The sequence below is a fragment of the Herpailurus yagouaroundi genome, unplaced genomic scaffold, assembly GCF_014898765.1.
Source record: "Herpailurus yagouaroundi ecotype Mexico unplaced genomic scaffold, PumYag 142, whole genome shotgun sequence".
NCBI lineage: Eukaryota > Metazoa > Chordata > Mammalia > Carnivora > Felidae > Herpailurus > Herpailurus yagouaroundi.
The window spans coordinates 2,574,855-2,596,303 of NW_024412397.1; the positions used below are offsets into that span (position 1 = coordinate 2,574,855).

General features: G+C 57.1%; 1 protein-coding gene across 4 annotated transcripts in view; it reads left to right on the forward strand.

Annotated features, from left to right (window-relative positions):
• MBP (myelin basic protein) overlaps positions 1-21,449 on the forward strand; it is a 92,728-nt gene that overhangs the window by 63,208 nt on the left and 8,071 nt on the right. The window contains exons 4-7 of one of the 4 annotated variants that reach the window (XM_040478544.1): positions 3,587-3,664; positions 18,100-18,207; positions 19,086-19,121; positions 19,489-19,521. In XM_040478544.1, the coding sequence (XP_040334478.1) occupies positions 3,587-3,664; positions 18,100-18,207; positions 19,086-19,121; positions 19,489-19,521 (255 nt within the window). The remainder of the gene's footprint in view (positions 1-3,586; positions 3,665-18,099; positions 18,208-19,085; positions 19,122-19,488; positions 19,522-21,449) is intronic. The other 3 variants (XM_040478546.1, XM_040478545.1, XM_040478547.1) reach the window with 3 other exon arrangements.

The following is a 21,449-nucleotide window of genomic DNA, read 5'->3' on the forward strand; positions in this document are numbered from 1 at the left end:
GCCGTCCCCACCCCGTCAGACCTCACGTGCCCACACGGGGGCTGCGGCCACTCGGGCCCTGACCGTTAGCTTTGGAAACTGTCCATGTTCCTTTTTATCTCGAAGAGGTGAGGTCTGATGAAAATCTAAGCCGGACACGGTGACGTAACACCTGGACGGTTCCCAAGTCAGAATGCAGCCAAAACACGCCCATCGCGGATTTCTCCATACCGCTGTATTTTAAGAGTTTTTGGAAGTTGGTCCTGCACTGATGATCTTGCCTCTCTGCATTCACTGTCAAGGCTCCGTTTATAACCTGCTCTCCGTTGTTCAGCACTGAGGATGATGTGTAGGCCGCTAGCTTTGGTTGTACGGGATGAAGACCGTTTGTCATTTACTGCTATGGCGTGTCATCGGTCTTGTAGATTAATCACCGCGTCCTGTTTGCTGCCTTTTAATTTCATTTAACACATTTTAATTCTGCCGTAGCTCAATTCCTCATTGTTCGCGTAATATCCCAGTTGTGTAGATACGTTCTGTACTCTCGTGGGGAGTGTGGTGTTCGGAGGCGGCAGGAGGGACGTGGTAGGACATGTGTATTGGGTCCTCCGGGCCGCGCGGCACCTGCCCCCGAGTCCACGGCCACTGGTGTCAGCAGGCAGGACCTGAGTTAGGACAGTGGGGCCTTGCCGCGTCCTCTGTACAAGCCACATGTCTGTACGCTATGCTGATGGGTTCGATGCCGACTGCCTTCTGGTGATTGTATGCCAGTTTGATTTTGTGATGAACTTTTGTTTTATAGACATTTCTTCCTTTTTATGCATTCATTAAACATTTTGACAGACCAACGGTGGTGTACTAATTGCTCGTGCATTTCCTAAGCTGCCTCCTTCGGGTTCCCTCCCTCCCTCACTACATGCATCACTGGTGTGGTTGTGGTCCCCTGACGGGACAGCCAACAGGTGAGTGTGTGAGCACCTGCCACCTGTGCACACCCAGGTCTCTTTCTCGCTCGTGTGCTTTTGCACAGACATTCGTTTACTCTTTTCTCTCCACGGACAGACAGCTAAGCGTCCCAGTCTTTCTGCCGTGACTGCTCTCGTTCTGCTCGACGTGTGCAGCGCGTGTCTGGGAGTGCCGTCCCACGCGGGTGGGCAGACGTGGGCACTGAGCACACTCCGGTCCCCTTTGTGTGTGTGGGACACAGTCCCCAGGGCAGCACTTCCCGAGCGACTGTGTGCCCCGCTGAGGGTACATCCGAGGGGGTCCCAGGAACCCGGGCAGTCTGGCGTTGGGGGGCGTCAGCGAGTGTGAAGGTCATGCGTAAGGTTGGGTCGTGGATGAACGAGGCACAAGAGCAAGAATGCGATTAATTTGGACGCACTGACCTCTCCAACGACCTCTGCCGGGAGATGCTCACCTCCTTCGACGTTCATTTCCATACGGGGCATCTATTGATTTTCCTTTTGGTAAAACATCAGCCACTTGGTGGCAGGAATTTCTGGCCGGCTGATGGAGATCTTGACTTGACATCTCAGGGAGCGTACCCCACTCTCCGGAGCTCCCGGGAGCGTCTAGGGCGTTTAACCACCGGAGGATCTCTGGTCAAACTCTGGCTCACATAGTAAGCGTTTCTCCACACGTCTACACCACACCCTTAGGTGCTCTGGAGCCTTCCTCTGCTTCCTAAGAAAGTCTGATGGGCAGGGAGAGTCACAGGAACGAGGGCTCCTCTCGGGGGCCCTTCTTGCCGTCGTCGCAGGCCCGTGGGCTGCACCCCTGCCCACACCTGTGCAGAAGAAGCAGGCCGAGCACCGCCTGCAGAGGGGGGAGTTCCCCTCCTGCAGGTGGGGGGCGGGGGGGGCATGTCTCCTGCAAGCCAGGCAGGTCCCGCCCCCCAGCCTCCCCGCCCTGAGCTGCGTGGCCGGCAGCCCACGGAGGCAGCTGACACGGACCCTCCCAGCCACCTGACACAGCTCGAGGAGCTGAGCCCCGTCCTTAAGAAGGGACATTGTCCCAAATGGGGGAAACAAACTGGAGAATTCTTCTTTGCCTTTTGGCCAAGGGCGTAACAGACTTGCCTTTCTGCCACCCTCTGAGGCACGTCACGCCCTGCGGGGACAACCCGGCCTCATCAAGGCAGAAGCCACCCCAGGCCTACCCTCCCAGACGTACTTGAACCCAAATACTCAGTCGCCTTCCTCTTAAGTGCTCAGGACCCTGAACTAAACTCACCAGGGCTTCTTACCGGAACAGAAAGATCCCCTCTCGCAGGGGAGGATCAGTTGTGGGACGTAGAGCTGAGCCCAGACTCGTCCCAGAGTTGCCTCTGGAAACCCCGTGTGCTCACTTTGCAATAATACTTTTAGAGCGTCCTAACATTCTTGTGTATCATAACCATTGTTCATTTCCACACATAACCAGCTGGTAACCTGTTTCTAAAACATTCATTTAATCTGTAGCCAACCTGAGGCATCTCTTGAAACCTATTACGTTGATTTTGTCTCTTGACCACTGTAAGGCTCCTTCCCTCCCTCCCTGCCTCTCTCTCCCTCTCTCTGAAGCCTCTCTCTGTCAGTCTCTCTGTCTCTGTCTATCAGCCTCTCTCTGTCTGTCTCTGTTTCTCTATCAGCCTCTCTCTGTCTCTCTGTCTCTGTCTCTACCAGCTTCTCTGTCTCTCTGTCTCTACCAGCTTCTCTGTCTCTCTGTCTCTGCCTCTCTCTGTCTCTCTACCAGCCTCTCTCTGTGTGTCTCCCTCTCTCCGTCTCTCACGCACGCGCACACCATTCTGCGACGTGCAGACAAGAGGACCTCTCTGCAGGCCATTTACCTTGGTCCTGTAATACTGTCAACCACACCACTCAAAATCGCATGACACGCAGGTACTTCCCTGGAGCAAACAGAGCAGGGAGAACGCGACACTAGAGGCAAACGCTACTGAGGAAGATTTACAGCGATCGCGCTCAGAGTCCAGGTTAACGCGCAGCTCACGTCCAGGAACGTTACGTTAATATTAAGCTCCTCGGTCTCGGCGGCAGCAGGAGACGTGTCAGAGAGCGTGACCCCGCACCGTCGCCTGGCTTGAATTCGGCCACCGCGTTCCTCGCGGAACTACTTCCCGGCGCCCTGTGTCCCCCGCGGAGCGGGCGTGGTCTCGACCTTACGGAAGCGGCCCGCACGGAAGCGGCCACAGCTGCTCTACAGGGAAGAAGCTTCTACGGGCACCCGCCCCACGCAGGCTGGGAAAGCCCGTTAGCGCATCACGCCGCCCGGAACGCGCTGCCTCCGTGCGAAGCCTTACGGGGCTGGGCCCGCCACGACCAGCGCTAAGAAACCTTGCTCACATGACTGGGCCGGAGCCCCAGCCTCGCCCCTGAATCTCTCCTCTGGCTCCTTTCTCTCCCTGCCGTCTCCTCCCGCCCCGCGCCCTTGGCGGCCAGCACCCATCATCCTCACACCGTCTCCCTCTGACCTCCATCCCCCACTAACCCTCCTCACCGCGCGGGGGCTTGCCGAGCCCGGTCAGGAGGGGACGTCTGGTGGAGGACTTGGGGGCTTCGCCGCTGGTGCCTCGTGGACTCAACGGCCACTCTGTGTCCCCCGGCAGGTGCCCTGGCTCAAGCAGAGAAGGAGCCCTGTGCCCTCTCATGCCCGCAGCCAGCCCGGGCTGTGCAACATGTACCAGGTAAGACGCGCTGACCCTGCCAGGCCCCTCCCCCCGCCCCGTCCTCGGTCAGCACGGGCCGCGTCCGGGCCACAGCAGGTCGCGAATGCGTGGGGAAGTCACTTTTGCCAAAGCGAGTGGGGCAGCCCCTGAGGGGAAGCAGGCAAAGGAAAGGCGTGGTGGCAGAAAACCCTTCCAGGGGCCTTTGAATCCGCGAGTGGGGTCCCGCGCAGGTGCCCGGGGCAGGGCCGGCCGCGGGGCCGGGGCAGCGGACGAGCCCACAAGGCCACGGGGGCCTCGGCGCGCCAGGGTCGACCCGCCCTTGGAAACTGCCTGACACGCGTGGAGCCCTCGCTGGTTGGGTTGTCACGTGACGCGTGCCCTTGGGAAGTCGGGTGGCGGGTCGCTGTCCCCGCCCGGGCTTGGCCGAGCCTGCGCTGGGATGAAGGACAAGCCACCGCCTGTCCTCTACTGCTTGCAGCGCCTAGAGCCCCCGGGCGCGTCTGGCTGGCAGGGGGGCAACGGGAAAGAGGAGGCCCTAAGTCGGGCGGGAGTAACACTGCTCCTTGCTCGTGGGGGCGGCCCACACGCAAGCTGGCGGCCGCAGGCCTCCAGCGGGCGCCGGACCCGGATGTCTGAGTTTTTCACCTGGGAGAATGCAGAAGGTGGGGAAGCGAGGCCCGGAGACGATGGACAGGACGGTGAGCCCGCTGTCCCCACGTGCGTGTGGAGAGCCCCCACCCGCGAGCGTCCACGCGGCGGCCGGCATCTCAGCTCCTGCTCCACTCGCTTTGGAAAGGCCTCTCTCAGAGGCTCCTCGGTCAAAGCAAACACCCTACCCGGGAGGTGCGTGGTCCCAGACACCCGGCAAAGCCACCGGAGTGCCAAAGCCACAGCAGCGTGTGTGACGGGACAGCAGTGAGCCCCACAGCGGAGTTAGAAGCCCCAGGGGGGGCTGGCTTGCTCCCTTCACCCTGCCGCCACCCGGCACCTCCCTGCCTCATTCTCTCCTCCGCTGAGGAGACAGTTGCCATCGGAAGCAGACGGATCCACGGAGAGGCCGAGACTTCACCGGAACCGCCCAGATGCAAAGTCAAGGAACACAGGGCTGTGCTCCTGAGGTCATGTCAAGACACTTTGAACGGAATGTTGATTTTCCTCTTTTAAAGAACTGCTTGGCAGAGAGAAAACAACACCCCTCTCCTCCACGTCCTCACCCCAGACTGACTTTTGTGCATCCGTCAAAAAAACCTGACCTGAAAGAAAGAAACGTTCTGCCCCACAGCATCTTTGCGGGACCACGCGGACACGTCGTAAGGCACACAGGACGCACTGCAGGCTCCTGGAAATGGGTCCTCCTCTGCCTTTATCCTTTGTTCGGTCACGGAGACCCCGTTCCGGTCCAAGTAGGATTGGGATTGGCTTTGGAGGATGTACACGAGAAGGCTGTTAACACACGGAAAGTACCAGCTGACTGTGTACGTATTCACACGCCTGTCAAGTGACGGGAATTCCAAGACAGAGCCTGAGCCGAAACCAAGGGCAAATTCGCCACACAGACCCGGCCCGTGGGCTCGACAAAGCCCTCGCTGACCCCGAAGGCCCCTCACAGGCTGAGTTCCAAGGGCCGTTGCGTCCGTGATCCACGCGGTGGGTGCTCAGGACGCGAAATGCTTCTCAGGAGGCGCTTGTGCATCAGGTGCACACGGAAGGTGGGGCGGCCTGGTCTGCGGACCTCGGAACCCGCCCCCCGGAACCCCCTTTCTGCAGAGAGGGCCTCAGCAGGTGGCAGGGCCGTGCTCTTCTCCAGCTGGGGTCTTCTCTCTGAGCAAGAACTTCCCGTTACCTGGAACGTCTTCCCCCAGCAGCTTGGGATTCCTTACTCTTTCAAGAAGGTGGGTGTGTTTGCTGGAGGTCTGACGGCACCTGCTGTGGGGAAGGATCGCAAGGGCGGCACTAAACGGTTTCAAAATGCACTTGTCTGAGCATCTGTGACCAAGAGCACTTGAAACAGGCTTGCGGAGGGAAGGAAGGCCGCTGGATGAAACCACAATATGAACAGCTGACTCTCAGCTCTCAGAACCAAGAGTGCCTTCCCGCCCCTGTGGTTTGGAAACTCCAACGGGGTCGATGAGCACTGCCTTCCTACCTTCCAGAATACTCTTCCTTCTCTCTCTCTCTCTCTCTGTCGTGGTCGATCTCTCTGCCTCTCTGCAAATACGCCAAAAAGATAGGAAAGCCTAGGAAAACTGCCATGAAATCAGAGGTAACCCATCCAAGGGCAGATCGGTCCCAGCGCTGCCCCCGGCCTTTGAGAGCCAACTCCCCACCAGGAGTTCTTGGATTCCGGGAGACCCGACATCTGTTCTAGGAATACAGAGCTCCACTTTTCCAGGGAGGCGCGTGACCACAGCAGGCGAGGAGGGGGAGCTACAAGCTGACGAGGAGGGCATCGTATTCGGGAACCCACAAGCAGGTCGGAAAGGCAAGAATTCCAAGAGAGGAGCAGGGAGCACACCGGGGGAGGGGAGCAGCAAAGCCTGTTCTCCTGGGGGTCCCGCTCTGCACAGCTGGCCACCTCGCCCTGCACAGGGTCCCCGTCTTGGCATCACTGCGTGAAGCGAGGGCCTGTGGACAAAAGAGGGGCGGGATACGCCCAGAGCCGGAGGGTGCCGTGGGTGTGTCGAGCCTAAAGCGGGACACCTGGTCCCGCAGCCAGCGCCCCGCGTGTGGCCGCCACGTGGGCCCCGGGGACGAGCGAGGGGCGGCAAGGGGACGGCACACACTCTTGCTTGCTCTCCAGCTCCCGGTCCCTCGGGCCTCGCTGGGGCCGGAGAGGGTGCGGGGTGGCCACCACGCGCAACAGGTTTAAGGGACCAAAGACTTCGCACTGCGGAAAAGCGCCGAGCGCGAATCAGACACACGGGCTGTGGCTCTGATTTGACCACCGGGCTCCCGTCCTCACCTTAAAGCATCAACAACAGCGAAAGCAGCTACGAGCGCTGCCCACACCGTGCGGATCCCGTGCTAACGGAGCGAGATAGTAGGGGCGAACGTGCCGCCCCAGCCCGGGAGCCCTGCCCCTCGGCCGCGCGAGGCCTGAGCTGCCCAGGAGGGACACGCGGTGGCCCCGGCAACCGCAGGCCCCCCTCTGCCGCTCACCGGCTCTGGCCTCGGGCTCACCGGTTTCTGCCCTCAGACCCCAGTTTCTCGACCAGAAATTGAGAGTGTCAGATGACGTTCCTTTGAGGACGACGGTGTGGCAGTGTTCGGGGACGCCTGTAGCCGCACGTGGTGACTCCTGTCTTGCTGAGGCGGCAGCCATCGGGGCATGACTTCCTGTGCGCTAGGCTTGTGAGGAACAGAACGCTCGTCACGCACACGGGGAGGCCTCCAGAGATTCCCTCGTGCTCCTCCTTGGCGTTTCCTGGGTCCGATTTCTTCATCGTCGCCGGACAGACGGCTCGGACAGAGTCGAATGATTTCGACGGCTGCACCTTGGGCGGGCGCTGGAGGTCTAGCCGTGGAGACCGGGAGCCCACCAAGCCCCTGGGGCGGGGGGGCACGCAGGCCACCTGGATGTCCTCGCCCCAGAGCGGGGCCGGCGGTCCGTTCTGCCCACCGAAGCCGCCTTGGGGGCCCACGGCCCTTACTTGCCGGAAAGCATCTCGCAATTTGCCTTTTCCTTCCGAAGAAGACTGTCCAGACCCCGCAGCTCCGAACATGCTTGTGCACAACCTGCGCACGAAGACAACTGGGTTCCAAGCCCAGGAAAGACGTCCAGGGAAATGGTTTTGGCTTCTGTCCCCCGGGAAGCTAGCCCAATGCTCCTGCCAGGAAGAGTCTACCGTGCACGCTGGACACGCTGAGGTCATTAAGCATGTGTGTCTGCAAGGGGCAGAAGTCAGAGCGGTGCGGGCCGACCTCCGACCCTGCCTCCCACCGCTTTGGAGGAGCCAGCAGGGAAGCGGCAGAGACCGGAGCTGAGCCGGACTCCGGCTCTGGTCAGCGCCCGCTGCCCCAGCTGTGCGGCACGGAGCTTTCCTGCGGGGAAGACCACCGGTTCCTTCCTCTACGAGCCGTCCCCGGTTTCCTGCAGCAAGTGGGGGGGGGGGCTGCCTGTGACAAGGTGGAGATGACACGCTGGTCCTCGCAGACGCGCTCCCACGCGGACTCCTCACTAAAGCGCCCGTGAGGCACCGGGTGCACCAGCTCGCTGATGGGAGACAGAGCCCAGGAGGGCGGAAAACTCTCCACCATTTCTCCCCAACTTGGGAACCGCTTCCTGCCCCAACGGGCACCCCTGGTCCACCTCCGTCGCCCTCCCCTCCAAGGCACCCACTTCCCAGGATGAGGGGGTTGAGCACCAGGCACCGCGGGCCCCGTCTCTCTGCGCCCAGGGTGACGGCCTCAGGCTCGCATTTCGGTTCATTTCCTGGTTCTGGCCTCAGCCCCGCACCACCGGTCAAGGGAGGGAGAGCCGTCCCCGCAGGGGAGGCGGGCGGGGGGTAGCTTCCCACAGCTTCATTCTCTGCCGACCTTGGAGCTGGTCCCTCCGATCACGGGACAAAGCGACAGTCCCTCCTGAACACCAGGAACAGCACAAACCCCCACACCACTCTCCTGCCAGCAGCCCGCACCGGCCGGCGCTCTGACTTCCCAGTGTCCGCGGAGAAGGCCGCTTCGGGACAACCGCCAGGTAACCTAGAATTTCCATCTGGATCAAAGGTCTGCCTGTAAAGTCCTCCAGAAATAGAGAAAAGACATCCGCTGCCACTGCACAGCTCTATCTCTCTCTCTCTCTCTCTCGCCAAAGGAAGAAGCCGCAGCTTTAATGAAACTCACTCGAGTCAGCAATCCAGGAGCAAACATATTCCTAAACTTGCACAGGGCACCTTGCACATATCATCCGGACGGAAAAGAACTCTCTCCGGTTTACAAAATCTAAAATGCCTTGACTTTGCCAACAACAGAAACGGAAACAAAAACTAACCCTGTCTCCCGAGGCACGGCAGAAGTCTGGACAAAATGGCATCATTGCTTCCTCTGGAAAACATACGTGAACAGAACTAGTGAGCGAGGCCCGACGGGCTGTAGGAGAACCTCGTGTCCATCGGTGGTTTCTGGGAACACCCGGGGGCCGTGGGCATCTGGGATGTGTGGATCAGAGCAACGCCCCTGGGGATTCCGTCCCACACACCGGGACCCGCTCTGAAAGGGACGAAGGTGACGCCTCGAATACCTCTTGGTCGGACCTGTCATTTCGTCCCCAAACTTGTGCCCCTTGGTGCACACGCTGGATTCAATAACGCTTACCTCAGTGGCACCTGGGTCGGCACCTGGGCCAGTGGCCACGGTGGGGACAGGAAGATGCCACGGTCCTTACCTCCCCGAGGTCGACAGGACGGGGTAGGAGGGGGCGGACAGGCCAGTTTTACGGTAGGAAATAGGTGTGGCTGGGCAGGTATACGGAAGAGTCTTGGATAGAAAGAGGACGCTGTTCAGGCACGGAGACTTTCAGGAAGTCCTCCAGGAGGATAAACCACTTAAGCAAGATTGTTTGTGGACGTAAAGGGTTTGTACACGCCGTGGAAGAAGCGTGAAGTACGAGAGAAGGGGCAGAAAAGTATCCAGGTTTCGTAGTAAACTGTTAGCGGTTCGTAAGTATAAAGTACATCGTATGCAGAAGCGTATTAGGACTCATGACCACTTTCACAAGAGAAAACCGTTGTGTTGATTCCAAGTCTTGCTTAGGTGTGGGCCACTCAGAACAATAATGACACCATTACAGTCCGTGGCTCCAAACAGGGAAAGGGATTAACCACGCGGCTCCCCGGATCTGAGTTTTCCGAGACCGCCACAGAAGCAAAGATTTCTCTGGGGGTAAAAAGCAAAGGGCACATTCCTTTGCTCCCGCCCTCTCAAGATGTCTGGGGAAACCTCCTAAACGGTAAGTGTCCTCCCTGCCACGCCGTGGGTATGGGCAGCGCTCCGTGTTGTCGACCCTGTCCGCTACACGAGTAAGTATCCAAGATATGTTTGTCTGTTGGACGGCTGGTTGGTGGGCTGGTTTCAGTGACAGGAACAAAACAGAATGACGCGGATGAGACCGTCATTCGCGTGGCGCCATAACTTCCCCTGGACAGTGGGAGCGAACTGGCTTCTAGCTTTCGGTGCATAGAACCGCAGCCTTTATACCAACGACGAAGCAGAGACATCCCGCTTCATTAACCAGACTTGCTCTCCTTGTCCCCGGCCATCACGGTCGCCAAAACAAGCAGGAACCAATTTTGGAGGGACGAGTGGAGGGCACGGGTCCCCAGTGCTCCGGGCATTAGCTGACACCTCTAACTGTCTCCATCAACACGCGTTAATTCTTCCCTATACACGAGAACATTTCTGTTTCTAGCCCATCGTACCTCCACAGCTTAACGTAAGGTAAGTCTCCTAACTTAAACAAAAAGAAACCAAATAAACCTCCAGGTTTTAAAATTTTATTCTTCTTTCTTACCTTTCCCTTGGGGCGTCCGGCTAGCCCATGAGGAGTGTTCGGTCGGGAGCATCAACCTCTGTCCCACGTCGACCCCACAGGCACGGGCCCCGGACTCCCAAGTTAGGAGACGGGCCGGCACGCGCCTTTTCCACTCGGGTACCAGTCGTCACACCTGTTAAATGGAGTGGCTGGTTCAGAGGGTGCCGTGCCACATTTTTGGTCCAGAAACAACGAGGGTGAACGTAAGAATCATACGCCCCATATTTGAAAGCAAGTACAATTGCTCTCTTAATTCCCTTTTTAAATCGAGTCCTTTGGGGGACACATGGAGAAACTCCCGGAACTTGCGTGACTTACGTAATGGGGAAAGTGCCAGCAAGAAAAGCGTCCCTGCCGTTACCGTCGCCAGACGTCAGGGGCCGTAGCACAGAGTGAGGCCGCTGCAAGGGGTCTCCGGCGGCTCCGGGCTTCTCTTCACAGGCTCCGATGTTTGCTGAACACCAGCGAGCCGGCTGACGGGCCAGACCGGGAGCACGTCGGAGGTCTCGGCACCAACCGGGGCTTGAGGGGAGAGAGCCCGGTGTGAGGAGCAGCGAGCTCATTTCTTGTCCGTCATGTAGGAAAGACGGAGCTGATACCAGCCACACGCACTGTCAGGTCCGCACTGGGTTCCAAGGGCCAACGTCCCCCGAACTAGCGCACGACAGAGTAAACGGCGGAGGGACCGAATGTAGTGTTAGTCAACGCGTGTGATCCGCAGGAAGCCGGGCCACACTTAATGATATTTGAAAGATGGTCTAATATTGTAACATATCCCGAGTCGTCGCACGGTTGTGAACACTCTTGACCGTCAGGGACAGGGGGCTGGACGCACCAGAATGTGAAGTTTGGGCTGTAAAACACCGGCAAGAATAGATCCTCACACGGGCTCCTCATCGACCACGTGGCTAATCAAAGCCCTTGGTCTACACGTGGGTGATCTTCTAGCTGTCTTCATGTGTGCGCGTGCATCTAGTGATTAGTCACTACCGTCTCGGCTCCGCCTTTGCACTCATGCAACACCCCCCGTCCAGAAGAGAAAGGCCAGCCGTGAGAGGCCCAGCCCGGCCCGTGAGAGGAGGGGACCCGAGTCTCCCTGGGCTGTGCCTGGTGCAACAGGGGACACGCAGGTGCATCTCGGGGCCCAGGCCCCGTGAGCGCCGAGCACACAGACCACCAGGAGACACGGATTCACTATGATTCCCTTCCTTGCCATGCTGATGGCTGACTCCCTCGACTTTAAATTCTTCTCTCAGAAAAGAAAGAAAGAACCAGAACTTTTTTTCCCTAACCACAAAACCCCAGGCACGGCGATATTAATTTTTTTCAAGATACACCATTTTCTTCTGAGAGGGAATGACTCCCATCAGTTGGTCTCTAATCAAATCCAAATGCAAACGTGGTGTAGACTAATGTCTTCTCCGTGTTTTCGGGAGCGGGGCGCTGTATTCAAAGGAACGAATCTTTACCCCACCTGATGTGCATTGATCTTCAGATGTGTCAGGTGGAAACTAATCTCCTGTTATTACTTGTCAGTTTAAGAACTCCCAGCTCCCTGGCTAATTGGAAAACAGTTAAAAATCCCTTCCTGAGGTCTGGACGGAACACGGAAGGGGCCTGGAAGCCAGTACATGAGCTCCCCCTGCTGGTGACGGACATTATCCCAAGTGGGGGGGAAATCCTGTTTGTTTTTCAAAAGCAACACGATGACAGAGGTTAGTGGAAAAAGCAGTTTACCCCCAAAATTTATGAAATGGTTGCTCTTTGTCCCCTGGCTTCCCTCCCATGGTGTTTAAAACTTCTCAGCATGACGTTATTTGCCATCAAGGAGTTGCTGTGTTATTGGTCATGATGCCAAAAAAAAAAAAAAAGGAACACAGTAGCACCCGTGCATTCTGAGACTGCGTTTCAGGGCACCTACACGTGGCTGTGTTTAGGCGCGTTAAGCCAGGTCTGAACACAGTTTCACCAAACTAAGAAACGAGGGTCATCCTTAAGTGGTAGAATTTCTTCTACAACCTTTCAAATTTTGACTTCTTTATATGAGTGTGCGTTATTTTGCCCGTTAGCCGAAATGCTTTCAGTAGATTCTTTTTTTCGAATTTCATTTGTCCAAAATGTCCAGCGGCACATGCTTCGGGGATACCGTGTTGAGATGGCCTAGCCTGGGGTGTAGACCTGTGGACGTGGGGTGGGACTCCCACGGCCTCCGTCTCCGCGTCTCAGCTCTCAGCCGACGGGGAGCCGCTGCCCTGCCCCTCACCCACGGCCCGTGGCCCACCTTCGGACGCCCTCCTTTGCCCGCTAACGTCCTACGGAGGAAACGAGCTCCCGGGACGGGGTAGACGCGGGCGAGGACACAGCAGTCTTGAGAAATAACTGGAAAATGTTAACAGTTTGGCCTCCTTTGCTTTTCAACCTTAGTGAACACAAAAGTTCTTCATCAGAGAATTACTGTGTGTCTTAACAACTAAATGACAAAAACCGTTCCCCTGTAAGGGAGCCCCGGCCCAGTGGGCCAGTGGGACTGAGGGAGGAAACCGGACAAGTCACTGGCCGGAGGGTTTCCACAGGGGACGCTCGGCGGCCGCCGCCTGGCCCCCGGCCTTCACGCCCTTGCCCGGCCTGGCCCCAGCTGGACCGTGGGGCCAACAGGTCACCCTCGTGCCCCGGGGAGCTGCCCCTCTTTCCTGCAGACCTAGCATCCTCCCCGTCCGTCCTGCCCCAGCAAACAGGTCCCCTTGTTCACGGTGAGGGCTAAGGCTCCCCACAGACTAAAATATGACCAACAACCCAACCCCGCTATCTTTCAAGTGACTCCGCAGGGCTCCCAGGGGCTCCCGCTGCTCTATGGACAAAGGTGCCGTGCTCTGACCACGACCTGAGCAGAGCCAGGGCAGGGCTTCGAGGGCCTCGGCCTCACAGCCCAGACAGCCCTCCAGCCGCGGGTGGGCCCCTCGTCCCAGCAGAGCCCACAGGCCTTCGTCACAGTGCGCGCCCTACTCGAGCTCAGACTCCCTGCCAGGCAGCTGCACTTCCTGCTGTGGAGGTGGGGGGAGTCTGGGTCTGGGCGTCCTTTCTGCCAGGTGTCGGAGGCCACGGAAATGTGGCCAGACCACATCAGCCTCGCCAGATCTGGTCGGACCAGCGGCCAAAAGGTGGGAGCAACCCAAGTGCCGGCCAACGGGTGAACGGATAAACTCAATGCGGCGTGTCCGTGCGATAGAGCGTTATCCGGCCTTGAAAGTCTCGGAAAGAAATTCTGACCCTGGCGACAACGTGGGTGAGCCTTGAGGGCGCGATGTTGAGTGAAGGAAGCCAGACGTAGCAGGGCAAATCGGATGAGATACCGAGAACAGTCATGTTCGTGGTGACAGAGAGTAGAGGGCGAGTGCCAGGGGCTGGGGAGGGGACTTAGTGTCTAATGAGCACGGGGTCTCAGCTTGAGCAATAGAAGCTTCTGTAGGTGGTGGTGAGCAGTGGGCGGGCCACCGCACTGTGCCCTCAAAACTGGCAAAGGTGGTAAATTTCATGTACATTTGACCACAACTAGAGACATATGTAACGGGTGGCTCAGATATAGCTGGCACCCCCACCCCACCGCTGCACGAGGGCATCATCACCATGACAACCAGGGTGTGTTTCTCATTGTTTCTTCCTGTGCTCACCGCAGAAGCTCCTTAGTTAGTGATCCAAAAATAAGGAGGTTAAACACGAGGTCCAGCGTCTTAGGAAACGCCCTGAGACATAAACCTCCCTGGAGAATGATTTTCCTTCCGTGGCTGCTCTTCAGGGGCCCGGTGGTAATATTCTAGGAGGAAGACCCTCAGTGAGTCTGGCTTCTCATGTGAGCAAATGAATCAAAGCCCCAGCGCACGCCGCGGCTTGCTCGAATCACACAGGCCTTGGTGCCAGGGCCTCCCCGACCCCCGCGGCGTGCTCCCTGCCGAGGCCGCAAAGTTGAGCTGAAGGGGTAAGGTGCCAAGGGAGAAAGAACAATCCGAAGGCACGTGAGGTCTTGCAGCCTCAAGGGACCGCGTTGCTCAGGAGACAGACACATGTGGAAGGTGAAGGCTTTCGCGGCAAGGGCGGCCGTGGGAGCAAGAGCTTGGGCCTGGAAATGAGATGCTGCATGTGGAGGGAAGGCCAGACTCTGGGACCAGGCGCCCAGCAAGGAGGGGCAACGTGTAGCCATCAACGCCGGGCTTGGTCGTGACGGCCCCGCTAGACGGGTCTCCTCTCGTTTAGATACTAACCCACAGTGACGCTCGTTGGCCACGTCCAGTTCTGCGAATTTTCAGCCAGGTGGGCTTTTGTGTAGCTGCTGTGAGGCCACAGCACCCCAGGACAGTCCCAACTGCATCCACGTCGTACCCACGCCACACCCGTCCCCTCCCCCATCCCGGCTCCTGCCACGTGCCGCCCTGCTCACCTCGCTGTGGTTTGATCGTTAGAAGAATGTCACATAAATGAGATCGCACGGAAGGAAATCTTTTCTAGAACGGCGTCTTTTGCTCAGCGCTGCGCCGTGGCGATACCTCTGAGCTGTCGCAGGCATCCAAAGTTTGTTCTCTTTTATGGCGGGAGTGGTGTTCCCCTGGATGGATGCGCCATTTTGTTTGTCCTTTCTCCCACTGATGAGCATTTGGGTTGTTTGCAGATTTAGGGATTATGAATTGAGCTGCGAAGAAACATTTGTGGACGCGTTTTCTCACGAACGTAAGTTTGCAGTTAAGACTTAAATTACTTTTTCCCCTCAAAAATGGTGACCCATACTAGGAAAAAAAAATCACTTCCAAAAAAATTTTTTTTTCCTTCTACCACTCAAAGCAGGATCATAGGGGAAGCAGATGGTTAACTTTATAAGAAACTGCCAAATGGTTTTACGGAGTGACCACACCGTTTTTGCAATCTTGCCAGCAATGCAAGACCATTTGTTGTTCCGTATCCCCGCCAACACTTAGTGTTGTGAGTACTTTTAATTCTCCCCGTTGTAATACGTGTGTAGCCGTATCGCCCCATGGCTTTGATTTGCATTTTCCTAATGGCTAATGATGTTGGGGATCTTTTCACATGCTTATCGGCCCCCCACCCATCCTGGTTCCTGCGGCGTCAATTCCATATTTTGTCCACCGTTTTTAGCTGGGTTATTTTTTTTAACCACTGAGTTAACATACGCTGGTATGTTCTGCTTTCAAGTCCTTTGTCAGATGTGTGGTTTGCCAGTGTTTTCTCCAGCCTGTAGCGTGACTTTTCATTCTCTTAATGGTGTCTTTTGCAAAACAACAGTTCTAAATGTTGATCAAGTCCGGTTTGTCAGCATTTTTTACGGGCCGTTCTTTGCGTGTTGGGTCTAAGAACTATGTTTTCTTCTGAAATTTTATAGGTTGACATTATAGATAAAGATCTAGAATCCATTTTGAGTTAACTTTTTTATAGGTGTGATTTGGGATTGAGGTTCATTTGGGGGGTATGGAGAAGCTGTTGCCCCAATAACATTTTGTTGAAAAGACTGTCTTTTCTCCGTTGAATGGTCTTGCACCTTTCTCAAAAATCAACTGATCATATTTGGCGGGGGGTGGGGGAGGGGGCTATTTCTGGATGCAGTAGAGTTCCACTGATCTATGTGTCTCTCTCTCCTCTAACACCACACTCCCTTGATTACTATTACTGTATAGAAATCTTAAAATCAAGTGATGTGCCTCCTCGAACTTTATTCTTCTCTTCCGCAATTTTTTTTGGCTTTTTTGGTTCCTTTGCATTTCTGTATAGTTATAGAAACAGTTTGTCTACATCTAAAGAAAACCCCACTGGGACTTTGACTGGAAGCGCATTAAATCTGTGGAGCAACCTGGGGAGAATTGACATCTTGACCATGTTGAGTCTTCCCATCCATGAATATGGTACATCTCTCTGCTCACCCAAGCCTCCTTTGCTTTCTTCCTCCAGCCTTTCCTGGTGTTGAGCAGAGGGATCCTATCCTTGCTTTTCTAGATTCATACATAACTTTTTGTTTCTTTGATGCTATTACACATGGTAGTGTTTTCAAATTTTCCTCTTTAACTGTTCTTTGCTTAGTATATACAAATATGACTCGCTAAATGTCATTTTAGAACCAGGCCACTAAAAATATACCAATGTAGTCGTAACTGTGTGACTACCTCAGATTACTTGTGCAGCTGATAATTTACAGCCCGGAGCCCAAGTCAAGTCAGTCTTCACTGGGCATGTGACAAAAGAAGCGTGTGATTCCCAGACCATCCTCCTAGTGACTTAAGATCAATTCTTTGTGTGAGGCTCTGTATGGAAAGCGACCTAAGCAGTCTGCTCAGGCCGGCAGGGCACAGGACACCTTGTCCACAGCACAGCGAGATGTCCAGCCAGAGAGAAGATGCCGTATTTGGTGAGGCAGAGCAGGGGTGGGAGTGGAGGGAAGGGTTCACAGGTGTGTCTGGGCTGCCGAGGGAGGAATCAGAGGAGAAGCTCACGGCTCTTGTCTTAATGTCAGTAGCAGGGGAGGGGAAGGGATTCAAGAGATGTGAAAGGGAGACGTACAGGACTTGTTCCCGGAGGCCAGGGCGACCGCGGGGTTTCAGGCCCGGTGCTCTGAGGCAGGGAAGGGGGCGTCGGGGGACAGCCTCAGACGTCACCGGCAACGAGGTGCCGGGGACAGGGCACCTGTCACTCCAGCCACCCCGGTCGGGGGTGCAGCTGGCGCCGCTCACAGGAGGCCCCTCAAAGGCACTGCGTTCTGCCGAAGCCGGCTGCAGCCGTCCTGGTGACACGTGTCTCCTAAGAAAGCGTCATCTCGTGCAACAGGCACAGAGCGGACGGGGGCGGCACCCCCAGTGACGCCAGCGCATTTGTCTGACTTGCTTTAAAGGAAATCCCCGTCGTGGGTGTAGGGCCTGTCTGGCGCCGACTCCTCGGACCTTCTTCGCCCTGTTCTGTCTCTGGGCGAGCGGGAGGAAAGCCCCGGGTTGCTGACGCTGCTGGGATGAGCCCGTGTCTCCTGATGGTGGGCACAGGCGGCCAATACTCGGCCCGTGGGGTCACTGGAAGCTGCTGCTTGGTGGACCCCCCCCCCACCCTATCGGTGCCCCCATCCGGTGTCGTCCCGGCAGCACTCGCCAAGTGGGGAAGCCCTGGGCGTCACTCCCCACGGCCCTTCCCTCTGCTCCGGACGTGACCGTCCCAAACGGGGCGGAGGCCCAGGGACCCTGTGACCTGACACGCTGACGGGAAACAGACGCTAGTTCATGCGATGCAGCCACCCCGGAGCCGAGACAGGCTGGTCTTCTGCTGTTAGTGGTGGTCCGATCCAAAATTCCAGAGTATTTTCTTTTACCCATGCCAGCAGCTTGGGGAATGAACGCCGGCTTGCCCCGTGTCCGTCGTGGGTGGACTCCGCCCTCCTGTGCGGTGTGTATGTGACCTCTGGGGAGCCAGAGCCTGGCTCGGTGATGGAGACGCAGCCCAGAACATTGCAGCCTGACCCCCGGGATGCTCCTGGTCCCCTGATGCCCCGGGAGTGTCCCCTGCTGGGTCAGCCACTTCCCAGTGTGAGGTCCTGGTCTAAACAGAATCTAGGGGCGCCTGGGGGGCTCAGTCGGTTGAGCTTTAGACTTCAGCTCAGGTCATGATCTTGCGGTTCGTGGGTTGGAGCCCCGCGTCGGGCTCTGTGCTGACGGCTTGGAGCCTGGAGCCTCCTTTGGATTCTGTGTCTCCCTCTCTCTCTGCCCCTCTCCTGCTCTCTCTCTCTCTCTCTCTCTCTGTCTTTCTCTTTTTCTCTCAAAACATAAAATAAAAAATGTTTAAAAAATTTTTTAACAGAATCTAGATGCCCAGAGGAGGAGAGAGGCAGCTTTCCAGGGAGGCCCGACAGGCGGAACCCGGCCTGAGGTCACCATACTCTCTCTTTCAGGATGGACATCACGCGGCGAGAACTGCCCACTATGGCTCCCTGCCCCAGAAGTCTCAGCACGGCCGGCCCCAAGACGAGAACCCCGTAGTGCACTTCTTCAAGAACATCGTAAGTGCCAGCCACAGGGGGCAGGGAGGGCTGGCCACGGCACCCTCCAGGGGCTCTGAGTATGTCCCCAGAGGCCCCTGAGCTCTAATCCACAAAGGACGTGACTACATCCCCAGCGATGCCTCCCTCCTCCTCGGGGTGAGGCCGGCCGTGAGAGTTGGGCCTCATCACGAGGGGCAGGCCGTCTCTGCCACTCACTGGAATTTTGGGTTCTAGCACAGAACTCACTCCTTTTAAGACTACAGGGCTACGAGATGCTTAGTTTAAAGACACAGGCTTTGCCGAACCACGGGGACAGCAAGACCAAAGAGATAAAAAGATGAGTGGCCGTCAGGGTTTGGGGGGAACACGACATCACACGTGCGTCCGCAGAGCCCGACGCGGGGCTCGAACCCACAGGGATCGTGTCGCACGTTCTGCCGACTGAGCCGGCCAGGGGCCCCTGACAAATTCAGCTTTGAAAACAGAAGCGAAACCACGCACTTCTGACCCTGAGCGTTTCTGCAGCAGGCATTGTAAGACGGTGTTTTGCAAGCGAGTTTTAGGAGCCGCAGACCTGAGAGCGCGCCGTCTGAAGCCCCGAAGAGTGGGGGACGCTTCACCTCCCACCCGGGAAAGGACCGTGGGGAAGGAGGCTCACCGTCTCCACCCTCGTGCAGCAGGCGTGCCCCGGGAGGGCTGGTTCCTGCCTGCCGAGCCGCTCCCGTTCCCTGACATTGAACTAGGACGGGAAGGGGGCGGGGTGGGCAGGCAGCCAGCGGGTGACTTGTTAGACCCGGGGGGCCCCCAGCAGACAGGAGGTCCCCGGGAGCAGGAAGGGGGGGACACGGGAGGGAGGGAGGCTCCCGGCCCGCTCACCGGTCTGCCTGTCTTTGTAGGTCACGCCGCGCACACCTCCTCCTTCGCAAGGAAAGGTAAGACCTCCACGTGTTGTCGTTAATTATCACGGTGCGTAGGCCTTCCCCGGAATCCCTAAACGTACCCAGAAGAGGGCCGGACTCACAGCTTCACCCCGGAATGTTCACCATGTGGTCCCGGCCGGAACAGGCCCCGGGGGCCACCGGTCACTCGGTGCTGCTGGTCCCCAGCGCGCTCCCCCTCCCCCGGGTCCCCGACCCCCCCCCCCCCCCCCCCCCCCCCCCCGACTCCCAGGGAAGCGGCAAGTGTCCTAAAACCGATTCACCCCCTCAGCACGATCCCGATCGGTGTTTCTGGTTTGTCAAAAGACTTTACTTTTTCCTGCCTTGATCACAGTGTCTGTTTCTCTCTCTTGTCACACAGGGGCGAGGACTGTCCCTCAGCAGATTTAGCTGGGTAGGTGACACGCGCATGTCCACGCGGCTGCCTCTCCTTCCTGCTCTCACAGCCACCCAGCTCCTGCGCTGGGCTCCGTTCCTTTGCCCGACGGTCCCCTTTCTTCCCCTTCAAGCCCGCTGGCCCGGCCATCGGGGGGCCACCTGCTTCTCCCGAGGGGAACCCAGTGCTGGGCCGCTGCCCCCTTGCCACGCTGGACCTGAGCCCCTCCCCGGGAGGGTGCGGCTCCGTGCTGGAGGGATGGGAGCACAGGGGATGGGAGACGAGTCCGTGTAGCGCTGGCCGAGGGAGACCCCGCGTCCAGAGGACCCTCCATGGCCACCCCTGCCCCCTCCCCAGGATTGACGCCTTGTTGAGGAAGCACGACGCTGCCTTCGGTTACACACTCAAAACAGCCTAACTGAGCCACGAGATGTGGGGTTTGACTATGGTGTGGTGACAGCCACAGCGTAGGTATCAAGCCATCCAGGAAAAGTCTTTTTGAGGAATTTTGGGCTTTTGAATACTAAGAACAAAGTGTCAGTGAAGATTTCCAACAGCCAGCTTGCCCACCTTCCAGATACCAGTGAAATTTGTGTCTGTGCCAGCCTAGAATGGCTGTTGGTAGAGTCTAACCAAACCCACAGACTCCACTCAGTAGTCATGGTGGGTAGAGTTCTTACTTGACAAAAGTTGTGATTTTCGGGATAAAATAGAAGAAAAGCCACTAACCTACAGGCCGGGAGTCATGTCCATCCTGGAAACACATCCTGATTCTCTAGCACAGAGCCCGCCTCTACTTGGTGCATAATTAAGAAGCATCATATAAACAAATGGGTAAATTTTAAAAGAAAGAAAGAGAAAAGGAAGAGGGAAGAAAGACCAGAAAGGAGGAGGGGAGCGAGGGGGAGGGCGAGGCCCGCAGGGGTAGGGGGGTTCCACGAAGCAGCTGCCTCGTCCGATGCATTCTTACGTTGAATTACACGCAGATATTTGCCGCACCATTTTCCAGGAATATAGTTGAGCCTCTTCCTAAGCTAATCAATTTGCCAAAAAGGTGACACAGTGTAGGACCGTCACATGGGCTGACCCCGCAGCCGATTGACGTGTGACTTTCTCTGCCAGCAGGAGACAGACGACATGGAAGGACGAACTCTTGTTCCCATAACTCCTTGGTCTGCCCCCCGACTTTCTAGGCGTGGCCTCCCGGGGACTGTCGCAGCCAGTGGCCGGGGCAAGAGGACCTCTGTCCCTCTGGGCGTCTCCCGCACACTCGGCCCAACAGCTGACCGAAAGGACCTTCCCTTCCCTCCACATCTCCCTTCCGGCTCCTACTAACGTGTATTCAATTTCTCTTTTTTCCAAAGCAAGATGCTTCCACGTTTTTCCTTGGCTTGTCTGTTTTCTCGAGCCACAGGACTGTCTTCCCGCTTGGAGTTTCTGAGTGTCCCCTATTCTCTTTCTAAACTACACTGAGTGTTTCTCGGTAAATTCTAGGTTGCCTAAAGACATAAGTGACCAAGAATTTGAAAGGAGGAAAAGTCAAGCAGATTGTTAATCTGAGAACCTATGCTTGAATCTTGTCCTCGCGAGCTTTCATTTTCGGGGAAAAGCGGCAGGGACGGGAGGATTTATTCCTGGCGTGTGGGGTGCGGTTTTCCGCCACGTCACGTGTCTGTGCTCGGCTCTGCACGCTTTAGCCATCCGCCTGCCCTTCCGTGTGCGGCCGTGCGGGGAGCATGTCCGCAGAAACGTCTGGACCCCGGGGCAGCGCCGCCACAGCCCTGCCTGACCCCGTCTCCAGGCACCTTTGAAAGCAAGACACAGATTGCATGGCTCCCCCGTCCCCTCCAGCCCTAACGCGTTTGTGAAAGTCGAAAGGACAGTAGGCCGAGGCACGGGGTCCTGGGGGCTCCATCAGAAGACGGTTTTGTCCCGTCGACTCGATT